Source organism: Astyanax mexicanus, chromosome 1 (assembly GCF_023375975.1).
Source record: "Astyanax mexicanus isolate ESR-SI-001 chromosome 1, AstMex3_surface, whole genome shotgun sequence".
Classification (NCBI taxonomy): domain Eukaryota; kingdom Metazoa; phylum Chordata; class Actinopteri; order Characiformes; family Acestrorhamphidae; genus Astyanax; species Astyanax mexicanus.
The window spans coordinates 123992721-124007719 of NC_064408.1; the positions used below are offsets into that span (position 1 = coordinate 123992721).

At 39.4% G+C, this 14999-nt stretch overlaps 1 protein-coding gene across 1 annotated transcript in view; it reads left to right on the plus strand.

The window, feature by feature from the left end:
* Nucleotides 1–12187, plus strand: part of ube2e2 (ubiquitin-conjugating enzyme E2E 2) — a 46057-nt gene extending 33870 nt beyond the window's left edge. The window contains exons 4-6 of the mRNA XM_007241069.4: nt 6012–6144; nt 8261–8408; nt 10091–12187. Coding sequence (XP_007241131.1) covers nt 6012–6144; nt 8261–8408; nt 10091–10188 — 379 coding nt within the window. The 3' untranslated portion in view covers nt 10189–12187. The remainder of the gene's footprint in view (nt 1–6011; nt 6145–8260; nt 8409–10090) is intronic.
* Nucleotides 12188–14999: the final 2812 nt, after the last annotated feature.

The following is a 14999-nucleotide window of genomic DNA, read 5'->3' on the forward strand; positions in this document are numbered from 1 at the left end:
CCACCTAGCAACCTGCTCGCAAGGCCTTAGCAACCACTTAACGACAGCTTAGCAACCACCACGCATACCAGAGCCACACATTAGTAACCACAAAGCAACTTCTTTGCATCACCTTATCAACCAGCGCAGACAACCCTTTAGGAAATGCACTTTTTATTTAGTATTCTGTGCAACCAACATGGATACCATAACAACACCTTAGCAACCACCTTGCAACCACTTAGAAACTACATAGCAACCAACACCGATAACATAGCATCCACCTAGCAACAGGTTAGCAAGGCCTTAGCAACCACTTAACGACAACTTAGCAACCACCACGGATACCATAGCAACACCTTAGTAACCACAAAGCAAATGCTTTGCATCACCTTATCAACCACCGCAGACAACCCTTTAGGAAATGCACGTTTTATTTAGTATTCTGTTTATTGTTGATTTAAAAGTTGGGTTGGCGCACAGCTGTGTGTTCATGTGTGTAACAAGAAAAGCTGTATGTGGGGCACACCTGCGTTGCCAAGATAGCAATGAACGTCACACTGTTGACGTCTGTCTGTCAGCTGACGTCTGTTCAGTCAGTGGCACACCTGTGTTTTCTGTTTCCAAGATAGCAATACACCAGAAATGTACCTGAACACACCTCATTTCCAGTCTGTTATGCCCATCAGTGTAGATATATTCAGAAGCACTGTTACTATTTAAACGATTCAGACGTAAGGTATGAAAATAGACTGTTGTAAAAAGAGCCCTTTGCACAGAGTGTGAGAGTGTGAGAACTTGGTGTTTGGCTGCGTAAGCAAAAAGACAAAATTGTCATTGATTGGCATAAATCACTCAATTTTATGTCATATTTTTGTGTTTCTTCTAAAGGTAGGATTTCTTTCAGCAGTAGCGGAAGGCCCACACTCCACCCCGCCTGTTCCTCCTTACCATATTACCTCAGTCTCTCAGTATCATTCATGCAAAGTTTAAACGTCCATATGTTCAAAAACACAAGGGTTTTCATGAGTGTCCTAATGATTGTACAGCGAGCGAGCACTTTAGTGTGTGTTTCTTTTCTTTCTTTTTTTGGTTTGTTGCAGAACTCTCATAGCGATTGACCAGCTTCTGTTAAACAACAGTTCGCCCGGAGGCTGTAATCATTAGCATTAGCGCTCTGCTAACCCTCCCGCTCATCAGCACTCATTTTCGTAAACAGCACAGCAGAGACGGCTTCTTTATCCGAGCACGACTTCGCCTGGATTTATGACTAACTGCATCTGCTGCTTCCAGCGTGTAATTGGCCCCGGTGATCGCGGCGCTTTCCTCTGCACCCGGCCACCAGATGTTCCTCGCTCATCATTATGCACACGGCCAGATCACACGCTGCGCTGCTTATTCCTTTCATATTTCCTTCATGAAGATGACAGAGGAACTGGGCGTGATGGATCTATAAGACTGTCTGGGAGAGTTTGGACAGCAGTAATTGGTTAACAGTTGGAGGTGCAGGTTCTAAATATTGGAATTAATCTTTGATCATTTGTAATATTCCAATAGAGGTGAGGAAATATGTCAGTTTTATTGTATTGTCATGGATGAGTTCCTTATCATGGTAATCAGGGTATACTGCAGTGGTGTGCAGTGAGGCCCTTTTAACCCTTCAGAGAAGGGGGTGACATTAGGTGCACGAAAACCATTACATAAATTTTCAACAAGAAATATATATTGTAATTATTGTAAAATGTAAGCATATATTATTCAAAGCATCAGTCTGTGTTTTTCAGTTTCTATAGGACGCATATCTGATTGACAGCTGTACTAACCAATCAAAACTGCGTTTTTAAATGGCTTCTGCCCCTGTATGCATGCGATGCCCCTTCTACTGATTTTTGAAGGGTGTAGTAAAGAGTCTATTAACAAAATCCTAGGACAATATAACCAATCAGATTCATGATTTTCACTATGGGGCGGGGCCATGGCTGTCTAACACTGTCTCAGCTGTGTTCTGATGAAGGGGCTACGAGTTGGTTAGTCATAAAGCTTTTATAAAACTGCGAATTCAAATAAGTCATATCCAATGTGAAACTAACTCACAATAATAGGCCACCTGGCGAGTTTTTGTGTGTACTTAATGTTTTGGCTGGTCTGGTGTACTGTAGGCATACAAATAACTGAACATAGTTGAACAGCTGTAACAATTACTGGTAGGAAAATTAAGCAATGATGGTTGTGGTCTGTTGTACCTGGTACTTTTGTCTTTTGTAGCTGTGTTTATGGGCTGATAATGTGTATTAAGTTAATGTAACTAAGTGAAGACAGAGAATATGTAGTTGTAATATTCATACATTTCAGTGCATGCAGAAAGGGTTCCCACTGTATTAACTGCTCGACACAGGTATACCGGTACTGAAGAATACAAATTGTGGCATTTTTTATGGTGTAAAGAGGTGTTATTTTCAGGGTTCAGTTTACAGTTCACAACAAACCATGCAAGAACATTGTCTTCACTTCATTGTTCAGACCTCTCTTTGAGGTAGGAGCAAAATAAAGTTAATACAGCAAGAAGATCCTGTGTTAATAGGTTAATTCAGTAGCTGTACACCCTGCAGTGCCCCTCAATGTGTATACTCTGGTGACGTCAACAATGTGCAGTGCTATAAGTGTGGTTTTAACAGGCACGCTTTTTGGGACACAGCCACCATTACCGCCTAAAAAAAAATAAAGAAAAATTCGGCCCGTCCTCAGATTCAGCAGAAGAACACAGAGCTGTTTCAGATATCTGTCAGTTTAGAATATCAGCTGTGTTTATAGTAATATTAGAAATGGAGAAAAATGCAGATTAAGACTATAGCGCTTTTGAGTCCACGCTAAATTTGTTAGCAATTAAGTTATATAACAAGCTAAGATTACAATAATCCATTTACCTGTGGAATTCTTACAGCACATTAAATGTGTACAATTTGGACTAAAAATCGTTTATTTTTTTTCCTTTCAGTAATTTGTTTTATTGAGAAAAAAGTTAAATTAAAACTATAATTTGGAAGACTAGAACATTGAAATTAATAGCATTGAAACAAAGATTAATTGTTTAATTAAGATTTACCTTATTAAAGGGTGGAATCACTGGGGAAACATTTGTGTGTTCATAATAAAAGGTAGTGAATGTATTCTAATGTTTTTAGAGGTTGTTACTTTCTGTGAGTTTTCCTTTTGTTTCCTCATGCTTTTTTAATAGTTGAATGAATTTCTGCATGCTTTGTTTGTTTGTCAATCAGTTAAAGTAAAAAAAAATAACTGAATATTATACTGGATGCCTTAAAAATCTCTTAAAAACAAAATTCTGTAATTACCTGATCTTTACATACCCAGGCAAAGCCCTTGCGTACCAGCACAACACAGAAGCAAGGAGGTGGTCATAATGTTATGCTTAATCAGGTGATATATCAGTAGATATATCAGTCGATATATTTGCGTATCATTATGTGTTTTATTGTGTTTGCTGCACGCGTGTGTTCCTCGCTGAATAAGAGCTCGGGGGTAATTATATAAAATTCAGCCGATTGTTTATTATCCCGAGCAGCTGGACGCGTTCCCAGCCTGCTGTTGGAACGGGGCCAGTCAGGATCGTGCTGACAGCAGTGAAGCAGCGATGGGGGAGGGGGAATGCTATAAATCCTAAATATGGCACTTATCTGCGAGGGAATCCAGCAGAGGTGGCAGCCTTTTGATTCAGAGTGGCTATTAAAGCTCAAAAGAAAGACCTTTCTGCGCGGCGCTACGCGGTGGTGTAGATATTACCTGCTGTCTGCAGTCGTTTCAGCTGTTAGCCTCACTTTAGGAGGTGTGAGGATCAGTTCCAGCTCTTATCATGCCCTCGCTGGGGAAATGCGTGTGGAATAAGGCCAGATTTAAACGTGCATGAAGAATGAAGTTTGGATGACGTTTTTATGTTCAAATGTTTGTGAACACCCCTGGTACAGCTTTTAAAATGAATGCACGGGTCTTTTCACCGATTGGATGCCATTTGTAGTAACTCCAAGGGTCCTATTTTAGCAATCTGTAGGTGAGAAGCTTGTTAGTGTGTCTTTGCTATCGTAGCGACGGGAAAAGTACACCTTGTGCGTCTCCAAATGAGCGAAAGGCATGTAATTATTCTCTTAATTAATTGTGGGTGTGGTTCATTTTGGGCGTAACGGAAAATAAACCCATCAGTGTGTCACTTGCTCATCATTCCCTTTAAGAGTCAGGCGCTCTGACTTTGGCGGATTGCAATTTTAACAGCGCATCTACCTGGACATGTTCAATAAACGCTTCTCAGCAGAGGAAACTGACCTGCTCATTCACGCTGTAAAGGAGCTATTACAGCAATGTTTTTGTATTTAGTATTCAGTTGTATTCAGTTGTATTCAGGTTGTATTCAGTCAGTGGCACACCTGTGTTTTCCATTGCCAAGATAGCAATACACCAGAAATTTCCCTGAACACACCTCATTTCCAGACCACCACACCCATCAGTGTAGATATATTCAGAAGCTCTGTTACTATTTAAACAATACAGGCAGAAGGGGTCTAAGGTAGCAATGAACATCATGACACACCTCGTACAGGGAAGGGAGTAAGATAGGGCTTGAGGTACTGTCTAATACACAATTCTGTACTGATGCAGTTTTTATGTCCAGGAAAACACTCTCCTCACTCATTGCTCACTCAAGTACTGATAATATCGCTCCATCCCTCTACATTGTCCTTGACATCATTGTGGTGATTTAGCTCTGTTTCTAAGGTCACTAGATCAGATCTCACGTGGGCTACAAACAGATCTGCCATCCTTTCATTTATTCTTCTCGGCTGGTCCAATCAATAGCTTGCATTGATTAATGGTTTAGTTACTTATTCACCTGTAATTAGCTTGTTGTTAGCTCCAGATGCTGTGACTAATCTTTTGTTAGGTAGGAGAATGGACGGATAATGAAAGAATCCTGTATCACTCGTAACTCTTCCTGGTTTAAGCCTGAAAGAATTAGAAACATTAGGATAGTGTATGGACCCTATAAATGGCTTAAATACAGTGTTGTGCATGAATGAGTGAATGGGGTTAAATGGCTAAAAACACAAACTAATATAGTGGATAGTATCTATCCACTTGACCTGGATCTGGAAAGTAGATTGATGTTTTTCACAAATATATACATACCTGTATATTTTTAATTATGTCAAAATAGGGATTTACTAATTTTGTTTGTTTTAAAATCTTAATCTGCCCTATTTATTTGTGACGTTTTTAAAATCTTATCTTATAATTACCCTGTATAACATTTTTTCTAAATTTACTAAAAACATTCCTATCAACCTCCAAATGCTTGTGGCAGTACTTTTCTGCCATTTTTTTCCCTTTTTTGTTTCTGGTCTAGGGCTGCCATCAAAGATTATTTTTGAAAATCGTTGAATCAATCGTTAATTAAATTTAAAAAAGCAAAAGTTGATTTCCAGCATTTTTAAATGACCTAACCTGTCTTTGTACTAATGTTGTTTTTTCATAAGAAACATACAATATATCATTATTAAAAAGCTAATGCTAACTTGTTTGCTATAATAACGTAGACCTAATTAATTGATACTTCAATTAGTTGCCAGCTATTCAACAAGTTGTTTATTAGTTGTTGCAGCTCTACTGAAATTCTGGTCCATGTTCCCTCATTCAGTACAAAGTTATTGAGTATACAAGTTTAATAGAAATAACCATTAAAAATCCCAGTTTCTTTAATATAAGGTGTAGTTAAAATACCTCATACACCTGATATAGACCTGAACAATTCAGTGGTGTCACGTTTAGTCTTAAACAGCTGATTAATGCTTGTGTTTCTGTGATTGACTTGTCTCTGGTCACTCTGGTCACAGACCCTTGGCTAGTTTTCAGACCGTGCCGAGTGCAGTCAGACGGGCAGTTGTGCACCACAAGTGGCACATTGTGTGCTTGTGGTTGGATTAAAACGAAGGAACAGCTATTCATAACTGTCTTGTTTTCCTCCACAGTGCTGGCCCCAAAGGAGACAACATCTATGAGTGGAGGTCGACCATCCTGGGACCACCAGGTTCGGTCTATGAGGGAGGGGTGTTTTTCCTCGACATCGCCTTTACACCTGACTACCCATTCAAACCACCCAAGGTAAGAAGAAACTGCAGTTAGTATTTTTATATTTGCCTTAGATAATACCAATTTAGTGCTTTGGGGGGGCTGTGAGTGGTCTAGCGGGCTAAGTGCTGCCACTATGATCAGGAGGTCGCCTGATCGAATCCTGTTTATGTAGTTTGCCATCAGCTGCCAGAGCCCTGGATGGGTACAGTAGATGGCACTCTCTCCCCATAATACTCCAAAGGGTGATGTGGATCAGCACAAGTCTGCGTCTGTGAGCTGATGTATCAGAACCAAGTCGCTGCACTGTCCTCCGAGCGTTAACGCTGTGATGCTACTCAGCAATGCTGCATCAGCAGCAGTTCAAAAAGAGGCGGAGTCTGACTTCACATGTATTGGAGGTGGCATGTGCTCGTCTTCACCCTCCAGGTGGTGAGGCATCACTATTGATGGGGAAGGAAATGGGAACATTTTTAAGAAAAATCCTTTGGGTACAATTCTCTAGTACTGTCCACTGGATATTTAACACTCCACCTCATGGCGAAGAACACTGAAGATTCGAGAAACAGAAGCTAACATGGACACAATACTTTTTCAGGACACTCTGAATTTGAGTTAAGCTTATGCAGATCTTCATGTGTGGTTTGAGCAAATTAATCATCCAAATATGCAAACATTGCTAATAGCAAAATGAACCAGGTGGCACCGTGGAAACGAGGCCACACTAAGCATCCCCCACAGATTGCATCAGCTTTTTAGCCAGCTTAGCATTTTTGGGTGGAATATTGCTTTAACTGGGCTCCAGGGGTCTGCCCTTCTTTCTGCTCAGAACAAAGAGTTTATCCTGCTTCTGCTGGAGTAATGATCTCTACTGTCCAGAGAAGACTTTCTACTAGATTTTGGAGGAGCATTGCTGTGATGATTTGATTGCATTAAGCAACAAGAACAGAGGGCTCCGAGTGGTCCAGCAGTCTAAAGCGCTGCCACTATGATCAGGAGATCGCTTGTTTGAATCCTGGTCATGCAGCTTGACATCAGCTGCCAGAGCCCTGAGAGCACAACTGGCCTTGCTCTTTCTGGGTGGGTAGATGGTGCTCTTTCTCCTCATCACTATTAAGGCGATGTCGAGCTGATGTATCGGAACTGAGTCACTGTGCTTTCCTCCAAGCGCTCTGCATTTTGGACAGATCTCAATCATTCCAGAGAACACAGTTCCACTGATCCAGCACATATATTTAAATATTTTTTTTATTTCGAAAACAGCTTAAGAATGATTATAGTACAAAATTAGTGTGATGGATATAGATACAGATAGATTTGTAATAGGCAACTAACTTCATGGAGTCCCACTGCTGAGGAGCCACCTGGGATACCATAGCAATCACCTAGTGAAACCATATTAACTACTTAGCAACACTGCTGCCCTTTTAACTTTTATGTCCTCTATTACTAAATGTACATTATTATGGTAAGTTGCCTTGGACAAAAGTGTCTGACTTTTGTCCAAAAAGGCCTTCAGTTGCTTAGAAGTTACCCTGAGTGAGGTCCTTTTTGACCTCATCGACTATTAGACCTCCTGCTCTAAGGAGGGTATTCTCCCACTCCTGGAGAGGGTAACAGTGGTCTTGAATTTCCTCCTTTTTCTACACAATATGTCTGACTGTGGATTAGTTGATTCCAAACTCTTTATAGATGGTTTCATAACTTTTTCCTGCCTGATGAGCATCAACAAATCTTTTTCAAAGAATATTTCCTCAGAAATCTCAGATTGAAGTTAACCTTTTACTCAGATTTTAGAAATATGGTACTGTCCTTTTTATATGATGACAAGTTTTGTTCTAAATTTTGATGTAAAGTATAAAATCACCTTGATTACATTTTCGCTATGTATCGCAATCTACTGCATTGTGACCCCTGTATTGTGATATGCATCATATCACAGAGTTCTTAGTGAAAACACCTTGAGACTGAATAAATGGGTGGAAGAAGGTGGATTTAGCATGATGTTGCTCAAACCAGCCTTTGACCTTCTCCCAGTAGCCTTATTAAATCACTCCCGCACTCTGTGTTAATGTGTCTATTAAAGCTAATTAAACCTCTCTCTCTCTCTCTCTCTCTTTATTTCTCTCTCTCAATCTCTCTGCTGCAGGTAACGTTTCGTACAAGGATCTACCACTGTAACATTAACAGTCAGGGAGTGATCTGTCTGGACATCCTGAAGGACAACTGGAGTCCTGCCCTTACCATCTCCAAAGTGCTGCTGTCCATCTGCTCCCTGCTCACGGACTGCAACCCAGGTGAGCCCAACACCTGCTCATAATCCAGTCCAGGTTTAGAGTGCACAGAGTACTGATCAGCTCTAACCTGACAAAAAGGAAAAAAGACATTTCTTATAAACTTATCAGTTCTAGTTCAGATCATTTAAAAATTTCTAAGCTACCGTTTTTGTTTTTTTCGCACTATAAGACGCACCAGATTATCAGTCGCACTATTAATAAACATCTATTTTCTGGTATATTTTCATACATAAGGCACACTGGATTATAAGGCTCATTATGCGACACTAGTAAGGAACATGGGTTTTGCCATGTTTCCCTTCTAATTCAGCAGGTCTTGCCCGCTGGGTGAAGTTAAGCTACAAACTGTAATTCTTAAAAAAAAAAAAAAAAAAAAACAATCAACCGAGTGCTGGATGTTAATCTACACAGATTTCTCTCCTGAAAACTGTTTATTTGGGTCTAAAAAGCGCTTCTGTTTATTTACAGTAAGCTTAGATTTCCAGATTTCCACTAAGGCTGGAGCATTAGCATTAGTCCGACAGCGCTACACTGAGGAACCCTGAGTGTTCTGGTAAACCAGGGCGATATTAGCTAGCAGCTCGTCCCACATAGCTTGTTACCAGATAATGCTAATGCTGCTCCAGCAGTGCTAGCCAGGGTTAGCAGCAGACTACAGGTCGATAATACTCACCTCTGAATGGCCGAATTGCTGACGCTTAGCAGGTATTTCTAATACTACTGGAGAACTAAACTGAAACTCCTGTATAACTCTGTACTTCAGCAGAGTGACTTTACTGCTTCTTAATACCTGACAGGTAGAATTCATACATAAGGCACACTGTATTATAAGCCACACTGTCGATTCGCACATAGATTATAAGCCTCAGATTATAAGGTGCACTAAACTTGTTTGGGAAGATTAAAGTATTTTAGGTGCACCTTATAGTGCAAAAAAGGTATATTAAAATAAAATAACCAGAGATCCATTTAAACTACAGCTGCTATAATTGCTTTATATTTATATTTAACAGATATTTTTATAGTAGCATTCGTAGTTGTAATAGTAGTTGTAATTGGAATACTTGTACTTATAATAGTTGTATTTTTGACCTTATTAGTAGTATTAGTTGAAGTAGCATCAGTAATGGTTGTACTCATAATAGGAGTTATATTAGTAATACTTGTATTTATAATTGTTGTACAGTTTTTAGTAGTAGTAGTAGCAGTACTATAATAGTAGTTGTTTTAGTAATAGTAGCATTAGTACTAGTGGCAGTTGTAGTTGTACTAGTAGTAGTACTAGTTATAGTAGCAGGATGTGTAAAATCGGGGGTTTAGTCGCCTTTTAGGAAGAAAAAGCTACAAATATCGCCATTGTCCAATGAAAAACACCTATCTCCGTTTTTGTCGATTTTTAGTTTACTACATAATTTGAACAGACAAACTGTCTCTTACACTGTGCCAAAATTTCTTGATGAACAGACCAATAGAAACTCTTCAAAACGACCTGGAATAAACTCTTTTTACATTGACTTGTTACATTGAAAGTTTACAACATTTTTTCTCTCTCCTGTAAAGTTGCTTTTTTGGAGATAAGTGTTTTTCATTGGACAGCAACGATATGTAGAATTGTAGATATGTAGAACAATGCAGAATCTTTACTGATGTCCTTTCTTTGTCTTTGTCTTTGTTTTCTGCAGCCGATCCTCTCGTCGGGAGCATCGCCACACAATACTTAACCAACAGAACGGAACACGACAGAATAGCCAAACAATGGACGAAGAGATACGCCACATAAACCACTGACGCAGCGCCCCTCCCCGAACACACACCCGCCCACTATCAATTCTCCCTTTTCTGTCCCCACTGTACCTCTCTACCTCTACCCTTCCCACCCTCCCATCTTGTCCTCGTCCTTTCAGAGCACACTCACCAAGTGCAACATTATGTACCCCCCCACCCCGACCCCCCAGCCTCTCTTATAACCCTTTCTGTGAAGAGAACTGTCTTTTGTTCCTTGTTGACTTGAAAGCTTCTTTTTTATACAAAGGGTAGATTGGGATTTTATGTTCCAATTATCTGAATGTTTGAATTATCCTAGCAGGAAAATATTATTGTTGTTATTATTATTACTACTATTATTATTGTCGCTCAACTTAATGTATGTATAGCATTTCTTTTGAAGTGGCATCAGGAACAAATAGCAGATACACTATACGTTACGAAAATGTTCGTGGACACCCTGTTTCACCCTAATTGCTGATTCACACATATACACAGCTTTCTAGTCCCGGTAGAGAAGGTCCAAAACATACTTCACACAAGAATTAGATCACATTTCCTGAACAGTGCTCTTCAAATGCAGTGTGAGTTCTCATGTTACTATCGCTGATTAAACTCCCATAACTAGGGCTATACGATTAAAATGTGCTTTTCTTATCAGTATTGTGATTAAGTTTTCGCAATAAATACAAAAGAGCAGTGAAAACGGATAAAATAAGGCAAATTTTAACTGCAATACCTACATGCAGCAAGGTATAGTGCTCACCTGATGTAACTCGCTAGACTGGAGGAAGAGCGAGGTAGAGGTGGAGTCTGCCTCCAGCTTAGTCGTTTCACATGTAGAGTACAATAACGCTGTTGGATATTCTGATATCGATGTGGAAAGCAAATATCGTACGTTTTTTCTGTGCTTTTTGCTTGGTTGCACACATTTTTCCCAGTGTAAAGATCAAGTTATGCTTCTGCGTCAAAGCTACACTGTATCCTACATACATCCCATCTTTTGCCCATGTTGTGCAAGTCATAAGGACATGCCAGTTAACTAGAAAAATGTCTGCAAGAAAACTTGTCTGGCTCTGTAGCACCCCCTTATGGTAACACACAGATGTCAGATAATGCAGCTCATACTGGTATTGGTTATAAAATGTGTCATCACATTTTTTTTTCACGTTTTAAACGTGCAAACCCCAGTCTGCATACCTTGAATCATCTGCAATCATTTCAGACCCAAAGCCCAAGGTTCTGTTGGATGATGGTTTTTCTTCATACAATACTTTCGGGAACTAAAAGAAGTACGAGTTCCTTGAGTTTTTTTTTTTAGGAATTCTTCGGTTTAAAACTGTGGAGGAACTTCTTTAGGTGCTTAGAGGAATCCGATTTTAGCGGTTTTTCATTCGTCAGCACTCAAAAAGTATTTTCCTAAAGGATCTTCAGGACACCTTGAGAACTTCCTCCGCAGTTTCAAATTGAAGAACCCCTTAAAATTCCCCAAGAAACTCAAGTACAACTTGAGTAAAGTAAGTGGTGATCATCCAATCAATAATGTTGACTGACCTCTCTCTATCTCTAAATCCTCACAGCAGTGCTAGCCCAAAATCTCAAATCTCTAGTTAAAGGCCTTTATTGGACAGTAGACAGTTACTCCAACAAAAGATTGTTTTTTTTCTTAAATTACATTGATGGTGTCCCAATACTTTTGTCTATATAGTGTATATAAACCACACTACCACACTTTTTTTTTTCTTTTTTTTTAAATCTAATAGAGGTCAACCATGGTATGTGCATGCAACAGGATGGCGATAGGCGCCCACAGGAACTCCGCCCTCTCGTTTTGTTTCTATGTGTTTTTTAATCACGCTGTCCGAACAGCCACTGGAGATACAGCAGCAGATGTCTTGCCTAGTGAATAGATCAGAACTCAAACCTGTATATAGCAACAATACCACACCTGAGGGTTGTTGTGCACCTGCTTCATGGACTACATCCAATAAAACACTGTGGCTGAACTGTACAAACACGATGTACGATGTCTTTATTTATTTATTTTCTTCGCTAAGTGTTTCGGTGCCCCTGCGTTTTCTGTTTCAGTTCCTCAAAAGAGCTCAGCAGAGTCTTATCACCTCCACCATCACCAGCTCTTCACGTAACTGCAGACACTGCTTCTGGCTGTGGGCTACAGGAATAGAACAGATTTAGCTGCTGTAATATAGCTCCACTTCACACACCACTACACATTTCTGCAGTTTAAACCACAAACTTAAAACGTATTTTATTGAGTTTGTAAATTATCTTTTTTTTATTGAACTGATCAGGTATTCGAAAGACAAGCAATATCAAACGGTGACATTTTTTAAATTATAATTTATAATCAAAAAAACAAACAACCAGAAAAAACACCTCACACTATCAAACCAACCACCCATCCGCTATACCCAAGTTAAGCTGCCTTGTGGTTCCAAAAAAAAAAAAAAAAAAAGCAGGGAAGGTCATGTACAGATTTGGTTAACAATTCCACACATTAGGATGTGCAATAAAAATAACGTTGGAAGTTTACTCAGTCTAAGGTGATGTTTTGCATATTTTCAAAGTAAGATAATACTAGGTTCCAAATTCTGTAAAAGTTTTTAGTTGATCCTCTAAGTGAATGCTTAATCTTTTCTAATTTAAGAAATAGTAAAAAGTCACTTAGCCAGTGTATAAATTTGGGTGGGTAAGCCGATTTCCAATCTATGTAGCACATAATTGATATACATTTCCAGCAGTAAGAATCTGCGCTGGCCTCATCCCAATGAGACGTGGTGATCAAGCTTACAGCAGGCTTTCTTCACTAAACCACTGGATGTCCAAGTGATGTGCAGAAAATCATGTTGGCTATATACAACGACGGATTAAGGGTAGCCCCCCACCCCTCTTTATAGAAGCATGGAGAGGGAGACAGGGTTTCGAGGACACTAAAAATGCTGTGCTAATGATATTAAATCAAGTTTAATTTTTGTCGAGACCCCTTCATAATGCATTAAAACATGTCAAGTCATGTCAAACTGTTGAATAGTCATTATATTTAATAACAAGCTGAATAAAATGTTTTCCAATAAATAATCCTCAAACAAAATATCAGGGTTACACACATATACAGTCACAGCTACAACAACAAAACCACCTGCTGTTTCATCATCCTGTCACCAAACCAAAATTGTGCTACTCAGTAAATATAGCTTGCAATTCTGTTGTATGAAAAGTTCGTTTTTTTCATGCATTCCTTCAGAGCTAGAGTGACCACTGCTCTCTTTAGTGTTGTTTTTTTTAAAAGGGAAACATGAAACTAGTCAAATGGTTTAGTGTTTTTCCGTAAGTGAAATCCCACCCTTGGCCAAATTCACTCAATTTAATCAAAGTGTCAAGGATTCATCAGATTTATCAGAAAAAATGCTTGTCTTAAATTTGAATAATTGCAAAATTGCAAAATTATTTTGTGTCTCTCGCTTAAAAGAAATTGAACGTAATAATTTTGAAACAATACAAATTCAGAAACATTAGGTAAGGGCCTGAATTGCATATTTGCAGCAAAATGTCTTATAAAATATGGTAGTTTGCCTGGCAATTTGCAGGTCCCTTAAAAGTCAAGGAGCCATGGTAAACGACTTCTATGGAAGTTAAGGGACCCACAGCAGGGTCCCTCGTAATCAAGGGCCCTCTAATGGTATGCCCTGCTCTTCTCTAGGGCCCCCTGGTAGGGGCTCTCATAACCAGGGCCCTCTAAAAATATGCCCCCCTCTTTTCTAGGACCCCTAATAGCCAGAAGTCGAAGTCAGAGCAGAGCCACAACGCCTCATTCTATTTCATAAGGGGCCCAAAAGCATGGCTAGAGCCCCCAAGAGGCCCTGGGGTCAAATTCCCTAATAGTCAGAGGATCCTTAAAATTGAGGCCCTCGGAAATAAAAATATATTGTATGATAAATGTTGATAGACATCGCAAAATATTTGGGCGCTGACCCTGCTGCCCCGGTCAGTAATCCAGCCATGGCTTTATAGATAAATTGCTTCAGTTCCAGGGCAAGCCTGGTCTTTTAGGTAGGGATGGTCAGTCAGCAGAGTAGTGTTAGAAGCTGCTGACAATCCAGAGCCGGGACCAGGCCGCAGACAGAGAGGCTTAACTGACCGTTTGCGAGCTGCAAAGAGACGTTATCAAGATACCAGTATATTCAGACTGTGTCTGTCCCCCGAGTCAAACAAAAACGTCAAAAAACTCAAACAGTCAATCTAAATAACTTAGCTTATATTAAACAATCATATCCAGACTGAAGCATCAACACTTCAAACCTAAAGATTGGTTTACTTAATATTAGATATCTAAATTGAAAAGCAGTTATAGTGAATGAAATCGAAACTGATTAGAAATTCGATATTCTGTGCCTCACGGAAACCTGGATTAGGCCAATCGAATATTTAGCATTATGCATACTTTTTTGAAAAACCTAGTCCAGGGGTGTCCAAACTTTTTTTGTTGGGGGCCAGAAGGAGAAATTTATTTGAAGTCACGGGCCACAGACTCTGTAATAAAACAAATAATGAAATATACCACTTTAAATAATACTTTTTCCTGATTACTTTCTTTTACACACCATTTTACTTGACTTACTATCTTTACCTTTGACAGTGTTGTGTAAACTAAGATTTTTCAAATTGATGTTTTATTTCATGATGTCTCTTAATATTAAACTCCTTTATTACGGCAAATTTTAGACTCTTTGGCCCGTTTTTCTGCTCTAGAAATGCGCGCTCTCTCCACTTTTAGACACTTTGGCCCTTTTTTGAGCTAGAAATTCG